At 56.0% G+C, this 24,295-nt stretch overlaps 3 protein-coding genes across 3 annotated transcripts; 1 reads left to right on the plus strand and 2 right to left on the minus strand.

Moving 5' to 3' along the window:
- The first annotated feature begins 918 nt into the window (after positions 1-918).
- Positions 919-4,926, plus strand: FEM1A (fem-1 homolog A). The gene has a single exon (XM_056512798.1). The coding sequence runs from the start codon at positions 1,079-1,081 to the stop codon at positions 3,083-3,085; it is 2,007 nt and encodes a 668-aa protein (XP_056368773.1). The 5' UTR covers positions 919-1,078; the 3' UTR covers positions 3,086-4,926.
- A 2,122-nt stretch (positions 4,927-7,048) lies between these two features.
- On the minus strand, positions 7,049-10,578 carry TICAM1 (TIR domain containing adaptor molecule 1). Its single transcript, XM_056512801.1, has 2 exons — positions 10,511-10,578; positions 7,049-9,461 (listed from the first exon to the last, which is right to left on the minus strand). Exon 2 carries the CDS (start codon positions 9,304-9,306, stop codon positions 7,276-7,278), a length of 2,031 nt encoding a protein of 676 aa, XP_056368776.1. The 5' UTR covers positions 9,307-9,461; positions 10,511-10,578; the 3' UTR covers positions 7,049-7,275.
- Positions 9,437-17,435, minus strand: LOC130264309 (perilipin-3-like). Its single transcript, XM_056512377.1, has 10 exons — positions 17,376-17,435; positions 16,738-16,933; positions 16,091-16,173; positions 15,761-15,835; positions 14,966-15,091; positions 14,467-14,563; positions 13,854-14,053; positions 13,541-13,669; positions 13,113-13,438; positions 9,437-9,461 (listed from the first exon to the last, which is right to left on the minus strand). Exons 1-10 carry the CDS (start codon positions 17,433-17,435, stop codon positions 9,437-9,439), a joined length of 1,317 nt encoding a protein of 438 aa, XP_056368352.1.
- Between the last annotated feature and the right edge of the window lie 6,860 nt (positions 17,436-24,295).

Below are 24,295 nucleotides of genomic sequence, written 5' to 3' on the forward strand. Positions count from 1 at the left end.
AACAGGCATCAGTGGGATAATCCACTGTAATTCCAGACAAGACCTAAAACGGGTGGATGGACTGAATAATAATCATGACAGACAGAATAATAATAATGGAAATAATGAGACTAAGCTTATTTCCCTGGGTAGGAGAAACCCAGCTATAAATAAAATACAATGGGAGAAACCCTGTGCCCATTCTCAGTATAAAGATTAGGGGCACTTAAACTCAACTTATGTCCTAAAAATAGACTCTGGTGAGTAAAGCTTTGCTCATCTAAGCTGAGCTATTTATTGTTTGCTTGTTTTCCCTCACTCCGGGTAGATATTGTCACTCAAGGACGGAGCGAGCTGGACATAATGTCCTACGGGGGGAATTGGAGCGAATAAATCCGTGTTCGCTGGTGGGGACGGGGCTTTGCCACCTCCAAGGCAGGAAACTTTAAAACGCACCACCAGACCTGGGCAGGGCCGTGGGAAGGGCTGCGTCATCCCTGTGGATCCGTTACAGCTCAGGACATTATGACTTCATAAAACCTGCAATTAAACCACGTCAGATTAATGCTGTGCAGCCGCAGTGTTTTGAAGTGCCATGACATCAAGGTATTTAAGAAATAAAACCGCTACGAAACCACCACACTCCGGGAGCCACAGGCACACCTGGACAGCGCCTGGTCCGCGCGGGGCGCACTGGGAACCGTAGTCCTGGCGCTGGGGAAGCCCCATTAGCGGCGCTACCGGCCGCGGGGCGAGAGGACTACAGTACCCAGCATGCCCCGCGAGGAGAGGGTGCACATCCTTCCTACCTCTCCCCCCACCCGCTCTGCCTTCTGGGAAACAGAGTGCGCGCGGAGCGGCGCCGGGCGAGCGGTGCCCCTCCCGGGACTACAGTTCCCATCATCCACCGCGCGTCCCGCTCCGCCCCGCGCGGCGCCATTTTGTTCCGCAGCGCAGCCTGAGATGGCGGCCGGGCCCGGGCGCTGAAGGTCCCGCCGCGCTGAGGGCAGGGGGGTCCCGCCGCCCCCCGCCCGCCCCGCGCCGCGCTGGGGCCGCGCCGCCGCCGCCGGTCCATGGCCTGGAGGCGGCCGCTGGCGCCATGGACCTGCGCACGGCCGTGTACAACGCGGCCCGCGACGGGAAGCTGAAGCTGCTGCAGAAGCTGCTGGGCAGCCGCAGCCGAGAGGAGCTGGAGGCGCTGACGGCGGGGCCCGGCGGCGGCGGAGGCCCCGGGGCCGGCAGCACCCCGCTGCTGATCGCGGCCCGGCACGGGCACCTGGAGGTGGTGGAGTACCTGCTGGATCACTGCGGGGCCCGCGTGGAGGAGGGCGGCTCCGTCAGCTTCGACGGCGAGACCATCGAGGGCGCCCCGCCGCTGTGGGCGGCCTCGGCCGCGGGGCACCTGGGCGTGGTGCGCAGCCTGCTGGACCACGGCGCCTCGGTGAACCAGACCACGCTGACCAACTCCACCCCGCTGCGCGCCGCCTGCTTCGATGGGCACCTGGAGATCGTGCGGTACCTGGTGGGCGAACGCGGGGCCGACCTGGAGGTGGCCAACCGGCACGGCCACACGTGCCTGATGATCTCCTGCTACAAAGGGCACCGGGAGATCGCGCGGTACCTGCTGGAGAAAGGCGCCGACGTGAACCGGCGCAGCGTGAAGGGAAACACGGCCTTGCACGACTGCGCCGAGTCGGGCAGCCTGGAGATCCTGCAGCTCCTGCTGCGCTCCAAGGCCCGCATGGAGAAGGACGGCTACGGCATGACCCCTCTGCTCGCTGCCAGTGTCACCGGCCACACCAACATCGTGGAGTACCTGATCCAGGGGGGGCTGCAGCAGGATGAGGCTGCGGGGAGCCAGAGCGGGAGCTGTGCCTCGGGTGGGAGCCATCAGAGGGGCTGCAGCGAAGAGGGCTGTGAGGGATGCGGTGCTTCAGCTTGCAGTCAGGACGAGGTCCCGAGCGTGTTCTGCACTCGAGAGGCCGCGGTGGAGGCGCTGGAGCTGCTGGGTGCCACCTTTGTGGACAAGAAACGAGACCTGCTGGGAGCGCACAAGTACTGGCGCAGGGCGATGGAGCTGCGCTGCGAGGGCGGCCAGTACCTGCCCAAGCCCGAGCCCCGGCAGCTGGTGCTGGCCTACGACTACTCGCGGGAGGTGAGCTCTCTGGAGGAGCTGGAGGCGCTGATCACCGACCCCGACGAGATGCGCATGCAGGCGCTGCTGATCCGCGAGCGCATCCTGGGCCCTTCCCACCCCGACACCTCCTACTACATCCGCTACCGCGGCGCCGTCTACGCCGACTCCGGCAACTTCGAGCGCTGCATTAACCTCTGGAAGTACGCCCTGGACATGCAGCAAGGCAACCTGGAGCCCCTCAGCCCCATGACTGCCAGCAGCTTCCTTTCCTTTGCCGAGCTTTACTCCTACGTGCTCCAGGACCGTTCCAAAGGCACTTTAGCTACCCACCTGGGCTTCTCCGACCTCATCGGGGTGCTGAGCAAAGGGGTCCGGGAGGTGGAGAGGGCCCTGGTGCACGGCAAGGACCCCGTGGCCGACTCGGCGCAGTTCACCAAGACCTTGGCCATCATCCTGCACCTGGTGTTCCTGCTGGAGAAGGTGGAGTGCACCCCGGAGCAGGAGCACCAGAAGCGCCAGACCATCTACCGCCTGCTCAAGTGCAGCCCCCGCGCCAAGAACGGCTTCACCCTGCTGCACATGGCCGTGGACAAGGACACCACCACCGTGGGGCGCTACCCCGTGGGCAAATTCCCCTCTCTGCACGTGGTGAACTTGCTGCTGGAGTGCGGGGCGGACCCGGACAGCCGGGACTATGACAACAACACCCCCCTGCACGTGGCCGCGCGCAACAACTGCCCGCTGATCATGAGCGCCCTGATGGAGGCGGGCGCGCACATGGACGCCACCAACGCCTTCAAGCAGACGGCCTACGAGCTGCTGGACGAGAAGCTGCTCACCAAGAGCACCATGCAGCCCTTCAACTACATCACCCTCCAGTGCCTTGCTGCTCGCGCCCTGGACAAGCACAAGATTCCCTACAAGGGATTCATCCCCGAGGAGCTGGAAGCCTTCATTGAGCTGCACTAGGGCGTGACAGCCGAGGGTCCCCAGCCTGTCCCACCCCCCTGAGGCTGTGTGGCTGTGGCTGGCTGGGCCAAAGTGCCCAGGGCCGTCGCTGTGCTGAGCTTTGTCCCCATCTGTCACCACCCAGCAGGCGTGTCGGGGCAGGGGAGGAGGAGGCCCCAGAGCTCATGGCTGTCCCTCGTTGTCACCTTCAGGTACCAGCTCTCTCCAGTGCACTCTGTCCACAGAAGGCCACAGGCCCTGCCCCTCCACGTGCCGCCATCGTGTCCTGAGAAGGAAGGAGATGGAGATTCCCTGGGACCTGCTGCCTCTCCCATTAGTGCTGGATTAACTCAGTGTTCAGCTTTGGAGCAGCTACACATCCCCCACGTGCTCTGGCCCTTCCCATCCCACACACCCAACAGATAGAAAGTGAGTGAGGAATAAAATGCCCTCCAGCTAACCCCTTCCCCTCCCTCCTGTCATGTTTGGGACAGCCCATGCCCAACAGCCAAGGGCTCGTGCTCTGCCCAGGGATGGCACAGGGCTGGGTGTGCTGAGGATTTGGGGTTTGTCTCTCTCTTGGTTGGCCAAGTAGCAAATGGTGTTAAAGGCCTGAGATTTCCATGATTGTGCATAAAGCTGGGATGTTTTTTCTCTCGTAGAGCCAGGCCCTATCTATGCTGCAAGACTTCTCCAATCCTGTAAGGTAGAGGAAGGTCAGTTCTGGTTATACAGTTCCATCCATAGATGTTGTAGTTTATGAGTGGGGAGGAAAAAACTACTTTAAGAACAAAATCCTGATGTGGTGTTCAGGCCCTTGGCTTGTCCATTCCACACCCATTCACTCCATTGCCAGCATGTTTGTGCTGTGGCTCCAGAGGGCAGCAGGGATCGAGCTGGAAGGGTGAGTGTGGATGGTTTGGGAGCCAGAACAGCACATTTGGAACTATTTTGGAGGCTGAGCCCTTACAAGCCCTTTAGGCCAGGAGGTACCTGCAGTGTGGAGGTGCTTGCAGGGGGTTATGGAAGCAAGTGAGTGTCTGTGGTGGGTTTGCACCAGGGTGGGCTGAAGGAAGAAGCAAGAAGTGAAGGTTTAAGGTGCCTCCTTGTCCTTCTGAGGTTTTAGTGTCACCTGCTTGGGCTCTGTTACTGCCCCATTCTGAAACCTCATGCAGAGGGTTCTTAGCAGCTGGTTTGGGCTTTTGAGTCTTCTTCTTTTTTTTTTTTTTTTTTTCTCCTTTTTTTATTTGTTTTTTGTAACTTCACTGAGGATGGTGCTACTCCCAAGGTGGAATTTAAAATCTCAGCTGGCTGCTGTTTGGGCAAGCTCCTTCCTTTGCTGAGGATCTGCACACACCTTGTTTTTAACTCGGTGGTTTCAGGGCAGGTTTTTGCCTCCACGAGCTGAACCCTCCGTGGTGGAGAACAGAGTTTCCAGCAGTTTGTCCTTGTGCAGGCAGTGATGGGCAGCCCTGGCTCCTGCCCTGGCCCTGAGCAGGGTGGGGGCACAGCTGAGGGGGCAGCAGCTGCCTGGAGCTCTGGGAGAGCAGACCCCTGGCCCCCCCTCACTCTCTGTGCTACTGAAGCTTCTCTATTGTATTTATCAGCCTCAATAACCATGCTCTGCCCCTTCCAGGTATTGTAGATCTGCCAGTACATTTTGCAGTGTTAACTATAACATTTATTTATAAAGCAAGGAGGTTTAACTTGAATTGAGCTGTAAAGTGCAGAGTTAGTTTAGCTGCCTTCTGTTTTTTTTCCTTTTGGCTGAAACCTGAACTAAACTGCAGGAATGGGATTTGTTCCTTTGTGAGCTGATGAGCGCTCTTAACTTTAAATAATAAAACAAAAAATGGCTGCTAGAGTGCAAGTGCCTTGGACTTCTTCCTGATAAGCCTCTATGTTCAGGTGTTTTCCTCTATTTTCAGTTTGTTTCCCAGGGATGGGATGCTGTGGGTATGGAATTCTGGGGTGTTTGCAATTAACAGGTGTGATTGGTTCATTTTGTGGTTCCTCCTATGAAAAAGCAATCTGCTGCAGTGGCAAACATTTCCTCTGGAAAAGAGTAACACTCACACTGAAATGACACCTCTTCTGTGTTTTGCTGTATATTTTGATGTAAATCAAGCTGGGAGAGGATCTGTGTTGCCTTGGGTGTTACCTGCCTTACACTTGTGGGCCAGTGGGCAGAAAGAGGGACACAGGGTCATCAGTTTGGGTTCCAGCCCCAAATCCATCAGGGACAGTAAAAACAGGAATTAATGGTACTGGAGTTAGTTCCACACAGGGATCTGGATCCCAGAAATGCTTGGTCTTCCCCAAGGAGTATGGGTGGGTAAAATATTTGAATGTTTGTTCTGCCATTAATTGCTCCATCCTCAGTTCTTGGTGCCCTGATGGACGATGGTGCCATTTGAGCAGTGTCTGTGGAGCCTGGGGACCCAGACATTCTCCTGTGCTGCTGCAGGAGATCTCCAGCTGTGGGGGGAGCAGGTCAGGGAGCCAGCTGGGCTCAGGAGCAGGGGCTGCTCAGGGCAATTCCCTCTGCACCCAGGGAGGGGAGTTACTCCAGGCTGGAGCAGCTCTGGGGCTGGGGGATCCATCAGGTGCCACAGCCCCAAGGAGGAGAATGTTCTGTGTGATGGAAAAGGCTTCACTTTTTTTTAAACACGTAAATAATCTGTAATTACAGAGGGCCCAGCAATTAAATGTTGATAGTAATTACAGGGTGGGAGAAATCACTGCATGATTTAGGGGTAATTACACTGAAGAGGCCTGACCAGCTCCATGTGGGGAGCAGGGCAGTGTTTCAGTGATTAATTGTTAATTCTTGGACAGAGAGGAGTTTTTTCTCCAGTGTGGTGGCTGCAGACCCTCCTGTCCCCCAGACAGAGCTCTCCCTCCCCTTTGTGTGATCCAAGCACGCTGGATGTGGCTCTGCTGAGGTTGTTTACAAGCTGGAGCAGCTTCCAGTTGACTAATTGTTTTTATTTATAGTAGGAGAGGAGCTGGGGAAGGAGGGATGTGGGTGCTCCCAAGGGGAGGGACAGTCCTGCACCAACTGCAGGGACAGGAGCTGCAGTAACACAACACCTCTTAGTGCTGCTCTGCAGGAGAGAAACCAGGGAAGTGAAAGGAACTGGAGCACTTGGGGGATGGCAGCAGGCTCTGCAAGGAGGAGATGAGTAAATCCATTGTCACTGGGTCCTGCAGAGTTAAAATCCAGTCTGTTGGAGAGCTGGAAGCCAAGTGCTGGGGCAGCTCAGTCTCTCCCAGGATCTGGTGATGTCTGTGTCCCTGAGGGGCTGGCCTGGGGCTCCTGGCCCAAGGCTGCAGTCTAGAATGAGACTGGAATGGCCCTGGGAGGGCCCAGCTCGGGCAGGCCCAGGGCTGGGATGGTCTCTCTTGGGCTCCTGGGCTCAGATCCTGCTGGGACAGACACTGGGGACCTGCTGGGGAAGCCAAGGAGTGACAGGAGCACACCCAGAGCTGCAGGAGGACCTGGAACGGGGTCACTTCCCTGGGCTGGTCACAGGGAGTGGCTCCTCAGGAGCTCTGCCCTGCTGCTGGCCCAGGCTGGGCTGGCTCTGGGAGGGAACAGCCCCATTGCCACTTTTCCATCTCCCGGTGGCTTTGGGGTGACCTCTGCTGACGATCAGGGAAATGGCTGTGCTGGAGGAGGGAGGAGGAGCAGGGCTTTGCTCCGGGTGCCCTCCTGGTGTTAAAGCTCAGTGGGTGCCAGCCTGGTACATCCCTCCTTCCCCTCCCACTCCCCGTTCCTGGATTTCTCCACCCTGCTTTGCTCGCTGCTTTTGTCTTTTCATTCCACCTCTTCCTTAAAGGCAGCTTCCCAAAGCATCCCTTGGAGATTGTCCCTCAAATCATTTGTTCAGTGCCATCACCAGCCAACATGCAGAATAGTTCTCCATATATCCTTGACTATCCCTTTTCTAATTCTACAGGAAAGAGCCAGAGGAATAAAAGTAAATTAATTAAAATTTATTTATAAAATCTTCAAGTATCTCCAGACAATCAGGAAAATAATTTTCTCAGTTACTTGAAAATAAGCACAAGGATAAACAGTTCGAAGAGATCACCACATCTTTTTTGCAACAAATTTCTTTTGTGCTTCAGGAAAATGGCACTCTTGATGCATTAATAGTCCCAGTGGCAGCAGAATCACCATAATCCAGGATTAGCAATAGGTTTTGTCACACGTGGTGCCTGGCCTGCTCCTGGCTGTGCCCTGGGGCCGCCCCCAGCTCCATCACGTTGTGGTTCCCGATCTGCACCATGCGGGCGTGCTGGATGATGAGGGGGGTCCCTCCCTGGCCTGCTGGGATGCTGTACTGGCCTGGGGGGAGCTGTTGGGGAGGGGGAGGACCCCCCCAAGCAGGAGGGGGGTCCATGGGGGCAGGGGGGCACCAGGGCTGGGCTGATGGCTCTGCTGGCCGTGCTGCTGGAGGCGCCCAGGGACGGGAGCCCAGGCTCAGGGCAGCCAACCTCTGCTGGGCCTGGAGCTTCTGCTCCCACAGGGCTCTCTTCTCCCTGATCCTCTCGGGGCTGAAAGTCCTGTGCACAATCCTGGAGAAGAGAGGAGAGCTCTCACTCAGGTTCACGAGGTCGCTGAGGTACGTGGGCATCTGGCTGCTCTCCAGGGCATTGCTCCGGGGTAGGAAGGGGATGACTGAGTCCTGCTTGGAGGGGTCCATGATGGACTGTATCAGAGCAGTGCCTGTCTGGAACAGGCACAGGTTGCAGAGGAAGTTCTTGGTCAGCAGGAGGATCTTGAAGGCAGAGTTTTCCACAGCCTCCTGGAAGCAAGTCATCTGGCTGCGGCCTGGGATGAGGAACTCGCTGAGAGTGGCGCCGTTGGACACCCCCAAGCTCTCCAGAAGGTTCTTGACTCTGTGGGCCACCAGCTCATCTTCATCGGCATGCAGGACAACAAAAGTGAAGAACTCTGGCTCTGATGGATCCACAGCTGGATCTTGGAGAGCAGGAGAGCCTGGAGAGGGGTATGAGCACAGGGGAGGGGGATGTGGTAGGTTGGAGTGAGATTCCTGAAGAGGAGGAAGAGTTGAGGAGAAGGAATAAGTAGGAGGAGGAAGGGAACAGGTTGAAATAGAAGCAGGTGCAGAGTTACAGGGAATACCTGGAATGTAGGAATCCTGTATGGACCTGTGGGCAGGAGCAGTGTCCACTGCAGCCCGTGGGTCAGGGACACCAGTAGAGAATTTCATCCTTTCATCCTTCAGCTTTTCATCCTGCTTTCCATCCTGCTTGTCTCTGGGTGTGTGAGGCTCTGTCTCTGTGCTGGGCACGTCACTGCTCTGGACAGGCTCTGAGGGCAGCGGTGTCTCAGGAACAGGGAGAGGGATGGGGTGACAGGGGCTGGCCTGCAGAACCTCCTCTGGCTGTGACACAGCTGTGTCCTGCCCAGGGGGAGAGCTGGGTGTGCTGGCCCAGCTGGATTCCTGCGGGCCGTGGCTCTCTGTGTCCCCTTCGGGGTGTCCAGCACTGCTGAACCAGGGGACACTCTCAGGCACTGGGGGCTGGGTGTGAAAAGCAGCTGTTGGTGATGCACTGATCTCCAGACAGCTGGGCAGGGAGGAGCTCTCCTGAGAGCACAAGGTCCGTGGGCCTGAAGGGTCCGAGTTGCCTCTGATCTGCACAGGTGAACTCCTCAGCACGTAGTGGGGGCTGGCTGTGCAGGGAAATCCTGTGTCCTCCTGGGATCTCAGCGTCCTAAACCCATCCCCTGAGTCCCCACTGGCTGCAGGGTCCTGCCTGTCCTGTTCCCTGGGTGGGACGTTGTTGAGTGTCCCCTGCTGGGTGTCCTGGCTGGCTCTGGTGGCAGCCTGGCAGGCTCTGTCCCTGGCCTCAGCACTGCACAGCTTTTCCTCTGCCAGCAGCGTCCACACCTGTGCCAGCAGTGCCCTGGCAGCTGCATCCAGCTGGGGAGGCTGCACAGCCTCCCCCTCCTCCTGCACTCCTGCAGCGCCCAGTTTGGTCTGCTGGATGTACTGGGCTGCCTGGTCATCCCTCAGGGCATCCAGACAAATCCTTGCATTTGTTTCTTGCCCCAGAGCAAGCAGGACCATAGCTTGCAGTACCTTGCTGCAGGGCCCAGGTCTCGAGTGCAGTTTGTGTTTGAGGCTCAGCAGTTTCTCTGGAGGGGCCTGGCACAGAATGTTGAGCACATCCTCGAAGCTGGGCAGCAGCTCAGCACTCTCAGCCATCTCAGCAGCCTCTGGCCCGGAGCACAGACTGCAGCAGGGCTGGGAAAAGCATCTTCTGGCCCAGGGCGGGCTGCCTGAGGGGCTGGGGGTGCCCCAGTCACACTCCTGGTACACCCAGTGCCCAGAGGGCTCAGAACTGGGGCCTGTGCTGGGATCTGCAGGGAGAACAGAGGAGAGGTCAGAGGGTGGTGGGGTGCTCCTGGAGCTGCCAGGCTCTCTCTCACACCTCCCCAACATTTTTGCATCTGTTCTGTGCTTGCAGCTGTGCAAGTGCTCTGTGCATTATTCCGACTCTGTGATTAAGCAGAGAGCACATTCTTTGTGTTAATTCCATATTAATTACAACTGGTTTAAAATAATGGATGAAATAATGCTATATTTAGGTACATCCAAGTGTCTCCTCCAGGCAGCTGGTTCCAGGGCTCTTGCAGTCAAGGAATAAAACAGGTGTAGAGGAAACCCTTTGCAGCCAATAACCTGTGTTATCCGGGAAGATTCATTCCTTCCCAATGTCCCGCCCATCCCTGCCCTCTCTCCATTCCCTGTGTCTGTCCCTCCATCCCTTGTCCCCAGTCCCTGTCCAGCTCTCCTGGAGCCCCTTCAGGCCTGGCAGGGGCTCTGAGCTCTCCCTGGAGCTTCTCCAGTGAGCAGCCCCGGCTCTCCCAGCCTGGGCTCCAGGGCAGAGGGCTCTTGGAACAGCTCCATGGCCTCCTCTGGACTCTCTCCAGCACTTCCGCGTCCTTCTTTCATTGGGAGACTTTCTATCCCCGTCCACAGGCGATCCCTGAGCCCCTGCACTCACCCCAGGCCTCTGATGGGATTTTAATTAAACAACAGCAGTGTCTGGAGGGGAGGAGCGGGTCCCGGTGGGACACTGCTCCAGGCGCTGCCTGAGCCCCTGCACAAACTTTTCCTTATTTAAAGGCAGCCCCAGCAAACGCCCTGAAAGAACTGTCAACTGGCGAAAGTTTCCAATTTCGGTTTTGTTTTCCTGTCTCATGAAAAGCCTGGAATTGCCCAATTGCCCCGCTGCCCCGGAGGGCCGGCCCTGCCCCGGGTCCCGGAGGAACTCGGAGCGGAGCGGGGCCGGGACAGCGCCCGGGCGAGGGGCCGCCGCCCCCGGGAGGGAAGGGATCAGAGACGGCTCAGAGGGGAAGGGAAGGGGGCAGAAGGGAAGCGATTAGAGGGGAAGGGATCAGCCTACCTGCGGCCGGTGCCCGCGGCTGGCGGAAGCGGCGCGGGGCGAGGGCACGGGCGGGGCGGAGCGGGGCCGGGGCGGAGCGGGGCTGGGGCAGCTCGGCCCGGGCTCGGCAGCCGCGAATGGAGGGCCTGGGGCTGTCCCCCACCTTCCCCAGGAGAGCCAGCCCTGCCCCGTGTCCCCCACCTTCCCCAGGCACGGCCGGCTCTGCCCGTGTCCCCCACCGTCCCCAGGAGAGCCAGCCCTGCCCGTGTCCCCCACCTTCCCCTGGCACGGCCAGCCCTGCCCGTGTCCCCCACCTTCCCCAGATAGCACCAGCCCTGCCCGTGTCCCCCACCTTCCCCAGATAGCACCAGCCCTGCCCCTGTCCCCCACCTTCCCCCGGCAGCACCAGCCCTGCCCTGTCCCCCACCTTCCCCAGGCAGCACCAGCCCTGCCCTGCATCCCCCACCTTCCCCTGGCACGGCCAGCCCTGCCCCCCACCTTCCCCTGGCAGCACCAGCCCTGCCCTGTCCCCCGCAGGAGCAGCAGGAGGTGACACAGAGCGCTGGGGACAGGCAGGGCAGGGTGGAAGTGCTGGAACAGGGATGGGAAATGCAAAGCTCAGGATCCAGGGGTAGCAGAGAGTGGGGCATGGACAGCCTCAGGAGTACAGGCAGAAGTCAGGGGTACAAAATAAGTGAGGTATTTTTCTGCTTAAGGAAGCATGAGACCTGCTAAAGGCACTTTGTTTTTCCTCTCCAGCGAGAGCAGGGAACAGAGAAGCTGGCCAGGGACAACATTGGCAAAGGCAAGGCTCCATCCCAGCTCAGGTAAGGGGAGAGCACAACTTCAGCTTTAGGTACACACAGGCAAACCCACAGGGCTTTGAACACAGGTCACGCTTTATTCCAGTGTCTGCTCACCAGCCCTCGCACAGGACAATACCAGGAACAGTTACCAAAATAAGTTACATTAGAAATTATTACAAAGTAGTGTTTTCTGGGAAAGAACCAGCACCTGGATTAAAATCCCCCCTCTTTTAATAACAGGATATCCGAATCCCATGGACGAGTAACCCCTGGGAAAAGCTGCCTCATTGAATGGCTGTGAAGTGTTTTACACGTGGAGTTACTCACAGACAATCCTTGAAGTCACTCACAGAACTAGGAAAGGTGGTTAAAGAAAAGGCCAAACTGCAGAGTGAAGGAAAAAGTGTTTAGCTGATCCATGAAGAGAATTCTCTTCTTGAGAAGCAGCTCCTTGCCCCCAGCTGTGCCAGATGTGCTGCAGGGCCGAGCCTCCCCGGAAGCACAACAGGCACAAAGGAAGTTGTGTTTTTAAACTTGTATTTTTAAACGTAGAGAAGGCAGGAGATGGTGTCAAAGGTCAAGCACAGCATTTGGGTGAATTAAAAACAAATCCAGCATTAAAAATAAATTGAGATCACTTCTCTCCCACAGCTTGTTTAGGTGAGATTTAGGCACTCACAGCTACAGCTGGGCTGAGTTAAAAAGCTGAAGTGCAGGTCCTATCTCCCCTTTCAGCACAGCAGTTGGATTAAAAAACAGTAAATCAAGAATCAGAATCTCCCCACCTTGGTTATCAAATCTCCTTACAACTACATCTGACTGTAAATTCAGAGAGCAGAGGCACTTGTGGCACAAGTGGGCACAAAATTAGAAGCTCCAGTGCTGTTCTAGCCAAGTAGCCTTGGCCAGAAGAGCTGGAATTTATCAGAGATCTTCCTCTGGTGCACTGGTTTTTATCTCCTTTGCAGCCAGGGCCACCTCTGTGTCCTTCCTTTCCTTCTCTGGCTTCCCCACCTGCTCCTCCAGCTTCTCTAGCACCTCACACCATTTCTCTGAGAGCCTGTTGGTTCCCTTTGGCTCTTCAGGTGCCTTAGTCACCTCCTGTGATAGTGGAGCCTTTTCCAATTTTCTGTCACTCCTCATCTCTTTCTTCTCGTGCTTTCTGCTCTCCTGGGCCCCCTTGGCCATTGTCACATCCTGAGGTGTCTCCTTAGAGCTGAGATCACCTCTGGTGGACATGCAGGTGGTTTGGAACCCAGCTCTTTCCAATGCCCGCCGATGAGAGACTGCAGGAGGCTGTTCTTAGAGGTTTTCATGGTTGTTTATTGTTGCTTATCTCAGGAATGCTTTGTCCAGCGAACAGCAGTCTGCTCGCCAGACATCCATGGCAGAATCCGCCTGGCAGAGGCAGGACTTATCTTTTATAGTCTAAACTACGTACTAGGTATTTACAAATGACCCCCAATACAATACAATCTTGTTACATGGTCCAGATCTGTTCTTGTCCAATCTAAGAGTGCCAGCGTGTCACCCAGCATGGATGACACGGAGAAGAAGGAGGAAGAATATCCACACCCCCAATTCTCCATCTTGGCCACGTGTCCCTTATCACAAACATTCTAGAAATCTGCTAATTCTACATTCTAACAGTCTAATTTACACTCCATTTACTTTTGTGGCTTGCATTTCTTCTCTCAATGTCGGCAAACTGCTCCAAGGAGCCAAATCCAGCCCCTGAGACACCTGGGTCTCATTCCAGGGTCTTTGGGGACCCCGCCAGGGGGGTCTTAAACCTTCCAAGGAAGCCAGAGGAATACTCTGGACTCCCACAGGCCATGGCCCTGAAGGGCCCCACAATCCAGTTGAGGGGGGTGTTGTGAGTGACATACTCCAGCAGGACATCCAGGGACCTGCGGGCCTCTGCCACGCGGTCCTGGCAGCGGGCCAGGGTGCTTCTGGACAGGTCCTGGAAGGACACGGCCCTGGAGAAGGAGCTGTGGAGCTTGTGGATGTGTCGAGTGGCCTGAGACACGGCGTCCTGGACGCTGCAGGGGAGGCCGTGGGTGCGGAGCCGGAGGCTCTCGTAGGCGGGCTGGAGCTGCTGGGTGATGATCCTGAGCATGGCCAGAGTGCGGGGCTCCACCTGCTGGGAGAGACACGGCTCAGCCCGGCCCGGGGAGGGCTCGGCTGGCGAGGGCTGGGCCTGGGGGAGGGCTGGGCCCCGGCCCAGGCACCCTCGGGGTACCTCTGGCTGGCACGCAGTTCTGACTTGGTTTCCTTTGGGCTGGGTCAGGCTCCAGTCCACCCACAGCTGATGGAGCTTCTCCTGCCCCTCCAGCAGCTTCTGGCCAACCTCCTGTTTGACAGATTCAATCTGATGGGAAAAAGGAGAGGAGAGGTTGTAGTGCAAGCACACCCAGAGAGGCACAAGCGCTTCCCTGCCAGGGAAGGATCCGAGGTGACACGGGGCTGGTGCGGGGTGCAGGAAGAGCTCCCAGCTGGGTGGCAGAGCAGGAAAGGCTACAGACAGGAGGAAGAAGGGCAAAGCGTGGTGGTACCAGTTGTATTGCCAGCTGCAGCCGTGCCAGGGTGTCCTGGGTGCTGTTCCTGAGGCCCTGCAGCCTGGCCAGGGCGTGCTGGTGGGCTCGGAGCCGCAGCCTGCCCGACAGCGAGCCCAGGCGCACAAAGTAACTGCGCTGCCTCCTCTGCTCCTCCAGCGAGGCCACGCCAAAGCCCTGCACCGTGGTGGCCAGTTTACCTGGGGAAACAAGAACACAGCTGCAGCTGGCCTCCACTCCAGCTGGGAGGGGTGGAAGAGGTTGGGTCACCCACTGGAAAACAGGAAGGCTGAAGCTTGCCCTGGGAGCAGGAGGTTTGTAGTTGCTCATGTGTTAAAGGCAGGTCAGTCCCTGCTCAGTCTTCAGGTGAGCAGACTTGATGGAGAGGTTGAAGCATGAACCCACATTTTTACTACTTTGAGGCTGATGGACAAGGACCAGCCAGCAAGTGCTTGAACTCGGTCCTATACCATGTGGTGTTGACAGCCAGAAACTTGGTGATGAATTGAGAGCTACCTGTCTGCTGCAGGAGCTGAGTCTTGCTGTGTCAGGTGCTCTCTACTCACGTGGGAAAGGACTTGCACCTACAGGCGCCAGGTAAGGATTTTCTTACCCAGCTCCTCCTCGGTCATCGGGAGGTAATGATCCACAAGGTCTTCTGACATTCCCAGGACAGATTCCACACCTCCAGCCACTGCCTGGCTCACTGCCTTGGCTTTGCTTATGCTGTTGGCCACCACTGAGTTGGTCATCTCCACGCCCTCCTGGAGAGCCTCCCTGCCCTGCTCCAGGGCTGTGTTGATCTTGCTGGTGATGGTGCCATAGGCAGCATCCAGAGCTGTGCTGACCGTGGAGGTGACCACGGATTTGGTCTTCTCAACACTGTCCTGAACAGCCCCCTTGGTCAGGTCCACAGCCTCTGTCACCTTGTCTGTCACCATCTCCTTGGCCCCCTGAGCAGCCTCCACAGCACTGACAATTGTGGAAGCAACTGCAGACTTGGTCAGGTCAACACTGTCCTCCACCATGTGCTTGGTGACATCCACAGCTTTGGTGACCTTCTCCACAGCATCTGTCACCTTGTTGGCCACCAGATCCTTGGCCCCCTGGGCAGCCCCCACAGCAGCAGTGATGGTGGAAGCCACAGCAGACTTGGTCCTGTCAACACTGTCCTCCACCATGTGCTTGGTGACATCCACAGCCTCTGTCACCTTGTTGGTCACCAGCTCCTTGGCTCCCTGGGCAGCCTCCACAGCACTGACTATTGTAGAGGCAACAGCAGACTTTGTGAGGTCAACACTGTCCTCCACCATGTGTTTACTGAGGTCCACTGCCTTGGTCACCTTGTCTGTCACCATCTCCTTGGCCCCCTGAGCAGCCTCCACAGCACTGACAATCGTGGAAGCAACTGCAGACTTGGTCTGGTCAACACTGTCCTCCACCATGTGCTTGGTGACATCCACAGCTTTGGTGACCTTCTCCACAGCATCTGTCACCTTGTTGGCCACCAGATCCTTGGCCCCCTGGGCAGCCCCCACAGCTGCAGTGATGGTGGAAGCCACAGCAGACTTGGTCCTGTCAACGCTGTCCTCCACAAGGTGCTTGCTGAGGTCCACAGCCTCTGTCACCTTGTTGGTCACCAGCTCCTTGGCCCCCTGAGCAGCCTCCACAGCATTGACTATTGTAGAGGCAACAGCAGACTTGGTCCTGTCAACACTGTCCTCCACCATGTGCTTGGTGACATCCACAGCCTCTGTCACCTTGCTGGTCACCAGCTCCTTGGCTCCCTGGGCAGCCTCCACAGCGCTGCTGACAGTGGAGGTGACCACAGACCTGGTCAGCTTCACACTGTCCCCAACAACACTTTTGGTGAGGTCCACAGCTTCAGTGACTTTATCAGCCACCACTTCCTTGGCCTCACAGGCAGCATCCATGGCTGATGTCACCTTGCTGGTCACCAGCTGCTTGGTGTCTGAGATTACCTGCACCAGGGAGGGGCACAGAAAGATTTTATTGTTATTGTTGTTCCAATGTTTTCCCTCCCTGAAAAAGCTTTCCCACTTGGGTTTGTGCTTGCAGTCTGGGAGGTGAGCACACCTGTATTGATACAGATGTGTTCAGTGCCTCTCCAGCTCTCCCTGCTGCTGCTGAGCTTTATTTATCTCCCCATATTCTTCTGTACCCATCACAGTTCCATCAAGCCATGGCTTCCCCAGGAAAAGCCTGGCCTTCCTTACCTTGTCTGCTGGCTGCTGCAGGAAGGGCAAGTTCTCCTCCAGCTGATCCAGACCTTTACAGGCATATTCATTCACAAGGGCAACTGGAAGAGACAGCAGGCACCAGTGTTTAATCTTACATCTGGGGATGGGTTTGTGTCCCTAGAATGGCCAGTTCAGGATACACTCATGCAAACAAGCCCCAGAAAAATAAATCACCATTCTGGGCTGGGATGTGTTAAAAGTGAACAAACCCTTAAATTTGGCAGGTTCAAATAGTTTCCATTCCCAGGTTTCTGACCATAGACTTTAATCCAATTGCAGTGCAGTACCTGCCCTGGGTGGGTAGGGCACTGGGTTTAAAGGGTTGGAAGGTGTTGGATAAACCACACTGAGCTCTGTCCCAGAGTGACACGGGTCCTGCCTGGGATGGTCGGAATGTGGAGTAAGGAAAAGTGAGTTACTTAGTAACTTACAGAAATCAAATGTATTTCTGCAGAAACAGTTTCATTCCCGGCAGTTCAGTGTCCGGGAGCTGCTGGGTGGGAGGCTCAGCTCTAGAGAAGGTGCTGTGGGAGGTGGGGTCACCCCAGAGGCGCATGAACATCCCCTCCCTGTGTCCGTGTGTCCCTCTGTCCCCGTGTCCCTCTGTCCCAGCCCTCACTCACTCTGCGGCTCCAGCTGGCTCAGGATGGGCTGTGCCCCCCCGAGCACGCTGCCCACGGCCACGGCAGCCACGGTCTCAGCCACGCTGCAGACGCCCCCCAGGCACGGGTGGGACTCCTTGGTGTGGCTGTAGGCAGAGGAGACCAGGTTGAAGGCAGAGCTGAGCAAGGGCAGGCTGGTGACTCGATCCACAGCGCTCTGGAGCCGAGAGAGACGGTGACATTAGAGCCCAGCCTGAGTGGGGAGGGAGCCCAGCCGTGTCTGTCCTGAAAGGTCCCAGCAAATCCATCTCTCACCCTCCTCCAACTCAGAGCTGAGGACACTCATCCAGAGGCCTCCACCAGGTGAGCAAGCCAGGCTTAAGAAGTCTGACCTCTGTGCTCCTGAATTCAGAGTCACAGTGCTTTCAACACCAAACCTGATGTGGAAGTGGGACCTGTACCAGCTCCTGTTCCAGAACTGTTTGCATCACTTGGCCAGCTCTGAAGCTGTCCCTTGAGCAGAGCAATTCCCTTCTGTACTGAGGGGTTTTGATTTGGCCACAGCTTCCTAGGGCTAATCTTCCTGTCCCCCAGCCTGGTTTTGGGGGGCTGGCAGAGGTCAGGGGGTGATTTATTGCTGTGGGTGCCCTGGTACCTACTGCAGTCTGCTGCTCCTCAGCCTTCAGCAGCTCTGGGCTTGGGGTCTTTCCTGAGGCCATACTGACTTCAGCTGCAGCTGGAAGGAAAAACAGGAGTATCATGAGCACAACTTCACTGCCTCCAAAGAAACAAAATCCTGCCAAACCAGGGGAAATGCAGAGGGCAACAAATCCATTGGGATCTGTCAGTCAGCTGCCCTGGGAAGGGTCAGGGTAGAAACAGGTGAGAACTGTTTTATGTCTTGTGTTTCTCTGTGGGGTGGGATGACTCTGCCTGGACACCAGGTACCCACCAAAACCACTCCATCACCCCCTCCTCAGCTGGACAAGGGAGAGAAAATATACCAATATAACCAGTTTGGGGAGGACATGAAAGCCCTGTGGAGTTTTCCCTGGAGGATGAGCCAGGTTTCCCAGCTGCAGCATTCCATGGCTACCTGGAGACTTGCCTCCCCATCCTACTGGCCAGCAAGGCAGGAAGTCTCACTTCCTGTGAAACAGAGGCTGAGCCATTCTCATGACATAAAGGGATTGAAGAAGTATAAAATTTTGCAACAATCTGAAGGGGTATTGGTTCCCCAGCACAGATCTGTGGTATCTGGACACTCCAGTGCTGGTGATAAACCCAGGATTACTCTGAGCCTGAGTCAGGGATTTCAGCACATTTGTTCTTCAGGACAGAGTCTGCTTTTCTCTCCTTTGCCAGTTAATTCCTATTCTTAGATTTGCTATGACATTTTCCAGTGGAAAACCCTTAAACCAAAATTCCTCCCAAACTGGATTCCCAAGCCAAGCACTGCTCCAGGCTCACTGGCAGTGACACTCTTCCCTGAAAAACTTGCCATCAAAGTTGTGGTGGAGCCATTGTCTTGTTTCTTGTGTTCTTTGCCTTTTTTTTGCTGAGAAACAGGAACAGAGAGATGGAGAGAAGTAGTGAAACCAGCATTTGTGGGCCCTGGGCTGGGCTCTGACACTGGCCAGGGACATCTCAGGAGGTGACTGGAGTCAAATATTGCTGCATTAACCATTGAATTAGTCAGAATTCAGTGAGATTTGGGCAGGGCAGGGATGCTGATTGCCACATGCTTGTAGCAAAAGCTGCCACACAAGTTGTCACCTCCAGCCTCTCCAGTGAGAAGCTGGGAGCCAGCATTCCTCTGGGAGCCCTCCCCAGTTTGCCTGCACAGCAAAAACACCAGGGGATCCTCAGCAGGCTGGGAGAAGTTGTAAAAACCTGCTCCAGACAAAGCAAGGCTGAATATAAAATCCAAGTCCCAAAGTCCAGGGTTTGCTCTCCATGGGGCTCGCTGCCCCTCGCTCTGCCTCAGGGCAGGTTTGTTATTTCTCTGGAGCCAAGCAGGGCTGACTTAGGGGCAAAGCACAGCTCTTTCATCACCAGCACAAACAACCTCTTTGCTCAGTTGTTTTACTTCTGGGCAGGTGGAGAAAGCTCAAACTGTGGAGTTTGACACTGGTGGCCTTGGTGTCAGGGCCAGCACAGAGACACTGCAGCAAAAGGAAGAGGGTTAGGATAACTCAGGAGTAACTCCCTGGCTGATGTAAAAACTGATATAAAGTCAGTTTACACTTCAGACTGCACCTCTGAAGTACAGGGATCCTGTATTAATGATGGATGCAGCTGCCAGGGACAATCCTTCTGCACAGTCATGTTGGAACAAGGTTTGTTCTCTGCTGTGTGGGAGAAATCCATGTTTTGCAATGCCCAGATCTGCAGTGTGGGCAGGTCTCCACAGCGTGGTTTTATTTTCTCTTTCCTTGCAGAAGTGCTGGGCAGCCCTTGCTTTACTTGAGTTTGCAGGAAAGCCCAGTGCTTGGCAACTCTGGGTCAGGTGCTTCTGAATCCTTTGGAGGAGCCACAGCCAAGCCAGGAGGGCTGGGAGTGGAAATCCCAGTGGGCAGAGGAACAGAAACAGCACTTTGTTTTGGTTGTGGTTTGCTTCGTATGAAAGTGATGATCAGATGATTTCACACCATTGCTACACCCGAAATATTAGGTCACTGCTGGAGAAAGCTCTTGAACTAGGTGGTTTCAGAGCAATGAAACTTCAGTGCTCTTTTCTAGCATCAAGGTCAAGAGATTTTCTGGGATCAGGAGCTGAACTCCTGATCAGTTGGAGTCAGTGAAAGAGCAAAGGCTGGCACCAAACAGCAGGACAGCAGCACCAATCCCACCCAGCTGCTCCCTTTCTCTGCCTCATCCCTCCCTGGCATCAGCACCTCCTGATTTCTGTCACTGGCAGTGACCAGCTCACCTAAAGCTGGTTCTGTACTCCCTAGGCTGGAGGTTTCCCTGTGGGAAGCAGCTCAGCCCCATGAGAACAGGCTGATGCTGCTGCTGTGTGGTCCTGCAGCATCTTCATTTCAGGAAGCTTCTCCCCTTCCAAGGGGTTGTACCTTGGGAGACAGACTGGGCCACAGCCACAGCCAGCATGGCTTCAGTGGCTTAACTGGCAATTCCTTAATGACCACTGGGGAAGACAAAGCTAAATTTAGTGCTTTAGATGTGAGCAGGGAGGGCTCATCAGGGCAGAGGAATTCAATTGTGGTTAAAGACCTATTTACATTCTTGTCGAGATTTGCCACTGATACCCAGTTCCCAAAAACGCCAAACTGGGTCATGGGATGTTGTGGGGAATGGGCTGCAAATGCTCTGAGGACAGAATCAGTTCTAGCAGAGAGATCAGATGATTCTCAGCCTTGGCCTGAGGACAGCAGTTTCAGGGCAGAGGTGCCCATCTCACCTTTCTGGATGAACCAGCAGCACTGGGAAACCTCAAAGATCAAAGCCACCCTTGCTGATGGCTGCAGGGCTTCACCCTCACACCTCCAGCAGAAATGAAACACTGGGTCAGTAACTGCTTGGAGCAAAGATACTTTAGGAAAGAGGAGAGAAAAACTAAACTAAACCAAAACAGCTTCTCAGTACTTCCCAATCTTTCCATGAGGACAGAGCTCTTGGTTTCACCTGGAAGCTGTAACTTGCAGAGCAAGCAGCTCAGCACATTTCCATCTGGAATTTTCAGCAGAACCAGCTTCAGAAACTGAAATCCTTCCCAGCCATCCACAGCTCAGGCTAGTCATGACCACATTTAAAGCCTTGTTAGTGTTGAGAAACACTAATCCCGTTCGCCAGAGCTCCCTCTGGGAGCTGGCAGAGCCCTGCAGGACAGGGTGCTCCTGAGCAGGAGTTCTCTCATCACTCAGTTCCCGTGCCTCTGCCAGAGCATCACGAGAAACTGCCCCAGGCAGGGCTGGCAGCGCTGTCACAGGAGGGGAATGCCCGGCAGGTCCCCGGGGTGTCACCTCCCCTGGAGCACCCATCCTGTCCCCACCACCCCCAGGCCAGCTGGGCTGTGCACATGAGGGTGACTGGTGGGTGTCACCTCCTGGGGACCCCCCAGGCCGGGATCCTCAGCAGACAAGAAGCAGAAAAGAGCTTTTAAACCAACCCCGGACTGCTCAGCCACAGGTCAGAGATCACGGAGTTACCGAGGAGCCGTCTCAAAGCTGGGATGGCTTATGGTGGGAAGGATCTTAAATATCACCTACCTCCAAGCCCAAGCCCGGCCCTGTTACCCAGGCAGACACGTCATGACACCAGAAAATGTCACCTTTGGCCTCAAAGGCAAAACCCCCCATGCACAGCACGAGCACAACCCAGCCCCAGCCCCTGTCCCGGGAGCCAAGAGACCCCCGGGAGAGCAGGGGCAGCCCAGACCCCAGACAAGTCACAGACGCCCCCCAGCTCCCACACCTCGCCCTCCCCCAGCCCAGCCCAGCCCAGCCCAGCCTTACCTGCCTGCTCGGCGGTTCTGGCGGCACTGGGAGCACTGGCGGCACTGGGAGCGCGGGGCGCGGCTCCACTTAAATACCCCGGGGTGATGGAGCCGGCCGGGCCAATGGGGAGCGGGGGGCGGGGGGGCTGCAGGTGCGGGGCTGGGGTCCCTCGGGGTCCCTCGGGGTCCCTCGGGGCCGTGGGCGCTGTTTGGGAGCCGCTGTTTGTCCCCCAGCAGGGACACACCCGGCAGGGTGCCGGGGGATCGCACACAGGGTGTCCGTCCATCCAGCTGCGCTTTGGCCTTGGATGGAATCTTGGAGTTCCCTGAGCGAGGAGGGACCCTCGGGGACCCTCTATCCGAGCCCTGGCCCCGCACAGACCCCCAGCAATCCCCTGAGCCCGGGAGCTGTTCCTGGCACAGCAGCTGAGCCCTGCCTGTCCCCAGCTGTGTCCTTTGCAGGGGGTCACAGATGTTGTCACCAGGTCCCAGGGAAGCAGGACATGGGGTTGTGCTGTGAACCACCATCATCATCATCATCATCATCCTGGTGTTCTAACGGCAAAGCTCCCCCTCCCCAACAGGGCTGCTGTGCCTCCCGTGCCAGCAGACACCTGATGGTGAAATTCCTGCTTCTCCTGGCTGGGATTCAGGGTAGGAGTGGATTTATGTTTTTATCCTTGCAGAGGAGCCAGCAGTGCAGGATTCCAGGGAGCTCAGGGCTTTTTAACACCTATAACAAATACTGAAAACTCCAGTTAATTCTTCTCTTTTCCATTTGTGCCTTTTCATCCCCAGCTCTCAAAAACTGGTTTGAAAACATCAATTAAGCTTCCTGTTGTCTGTTTTCCAGATCAGCGGGGGAGGAAACTGAGGCACAGGTAAAAATTATCTGAAGTCTTCTAGTGCTATTACAGAGGTTGAGTCACCTTGTTTTGGGCCACTGCATGCAGGAGACCTTGGCTCTGTTTCTGTATTGCCATTCAGGCAGGGGGGTGCCAATGGTTTTTGAAAAATGTGCTGTTAAGGTGACAAAAATGTAGACAATTGTCACTCCTCAGCTTTGGGGCTGGAAGGAATCCTCATCCTGAGGCTGACTTAGCTGGGAGTGTTGGCTGTTAACAATTGTGATGCTTGTAAGGGAAATAAAGTTGTTCTTGTCTGTCCTGTGAAGAGTTGATGGAGTGAAGGGTTTTTTACAGAAACAGGGAATCAAGAAATGATTCCTGTGTATTTTGGAGTGTTGGCACAGCCAGTGCTGCATCCTCAGGTAATGTGTGAGTGATCCAGGTGGTTCATGGGTGTGAGGAGCCCCAGTGGGTCAGTTGTGGTGGGATGGTGAAAGTCCCATGGGACAGGTTCTATTTCAGCACTGTCTGCATGAGGCACCTTCATGTGGCTGTGGTGGGGCACAGGGGAATGTGAGAAGTGATAACCAGTCATTAAAATTAACCAGGCAGTGTTTAATATCTAATGTGTGCCTTTAATATTAGGGTGAAATATCAGTGCTGGGATTTCCTGCTGGCTGGCAGAACTGCCTGCAGGCTCAGGACACTGCACTTGGGGGATTGCAGTGTCAGAGCAAAGGTTTGCACAAGTGTTTCTGTGACCCTTGGTGCTGTATGAAAGACACAGATTTAAATCCAAGATAAAATCATCACTAAGAGGTTTGGTAGGCGTGGGAGGAAGTGGAGAAACACGTTTGGGGAAGGGAGAGGAGCTCAGAGCCCTGAGCAGCATCCAGACCCAGGGCAGGATCCTCCAGGTGTGACCCCACCTGCTGCACCTGTGGGAGCCAGGAGCCCCCAGCCCTGCTGCTGCTCCTGCTGCCCTTCAGCTGCCTCTGCCTCTGCCCCTGGGCTTTCTGTGCAGTGCAAACCCTGCAGGCTGTGGGGTTTGAAGGGTCAGGCCCCTGTGTTGGGAGCCATTCCTTTCCCTGCTCTGTGGTGTGTCACAGCTCAGCACGTGGCCACGTGTGACACTGGAGTTCCCACTGCAGATGTTTATCTGCTGCACCTCCCTGGGCACTGACTCCATGAGTAACCTGCCATGTCCCCTTCCCCATGTCCCCTTCCCCATGTCCCCTTCCCCATGTCCCCTTCCCTGGAGCAAGCACAGGCACAAGGAATGATGAGAATGATGATTCAGGGCTGGGGCATGAGGAGCTTTGGTTCAGTTCCTTGGGTAAACAAAGCAAACCCCTGAGTTTCCAGAGCTGCCAGGCAGAGGGGACAGCTTTGTGTCATTGTCATTCCCTGCTGTGCAAAGCCCACCAGCCTTCCTGGTCCCCCCAGGCCTCCAGAGCACTCCCCTGGCTCAGGACATGCTGCAGGTCCCTGCTGCCCTCCTGTCTGCTGGGCCTGCTTGGTTCACCCTGAGGGTGCCCCCCTCCTGCTCCCCTCCCAGCAGCTCCCCAGGGCTCCCCAGCCCCTGCTCCCCCTCCAGGCCCTGCTCCCCTCCCACCAGGACAGGTGCTGGCAGGTTCCTGCTCCCCCTCCAGCCACTCTGCCCTCACAGCAGGGAACAGCCTGGTGCTTCCTGGCTGCTCTCCCAATATTCAATTTCACCTTTCTGCTGTTTTTTTTAGGCTGCAGGATGGTTTTCTACATGCCTGGCTGCTCCTCCCTCTGCTGCTGCTCTTGCCTGAGGTACAGGTGACCTGGGGTTGGTTTTGGTAGATGGGAGAGGAGATGTCACCTGTGTCCCCTCACACTGAGCTGTGCATGGAGGGAGGGGAGCATGGGATGCAGAGAGCTGCTGGGTGCAGTGTGACTGTGGATCATCCCAGAGCACGTGGGGCTGGAACAGCCCTGCACTGCAGCCCCTGACTGCAGCCCCACTGCCTCACCTGGGGCAGGTGTGACAGGCCTGAATCATCTCCTGTCCTTGGGAACAGCTATGGCAGGAATATGTATTTATGCACATAAAAGCATAAATGCCACTGCCTGTGTCCTGCTTTTGGCTGGGATAGAGTTAATTTTCTTCCCAGTAGCAGGTCCAGTGCTGTGTTTTGGATTCAGTATGGGAATAATGTTGATATGAACTGATGTTGTAGTTGTGGCTGAGTTGTGCTTACTCCAAATCAAGGACTTTCCAGTTTCCCAGGCTCTGCCAGTGAGCAGG

Source organism: Oenanthe melanoleuca, chromosome 28, assembly GCF_029582105.1.
Source record: "Oenanthe melanoleuca isolate GR-GAL-2019-014 chromosome 28, OMel1.0, whole genome shotgun sequence".
Taxonomy (NCBI): domain Eukaryota; kingdom Metazoa; phylum Chordata; class Aves; order Passeriformes; family Muscicapidae; genus Oenanthe; species Oenanthe melanoleuca.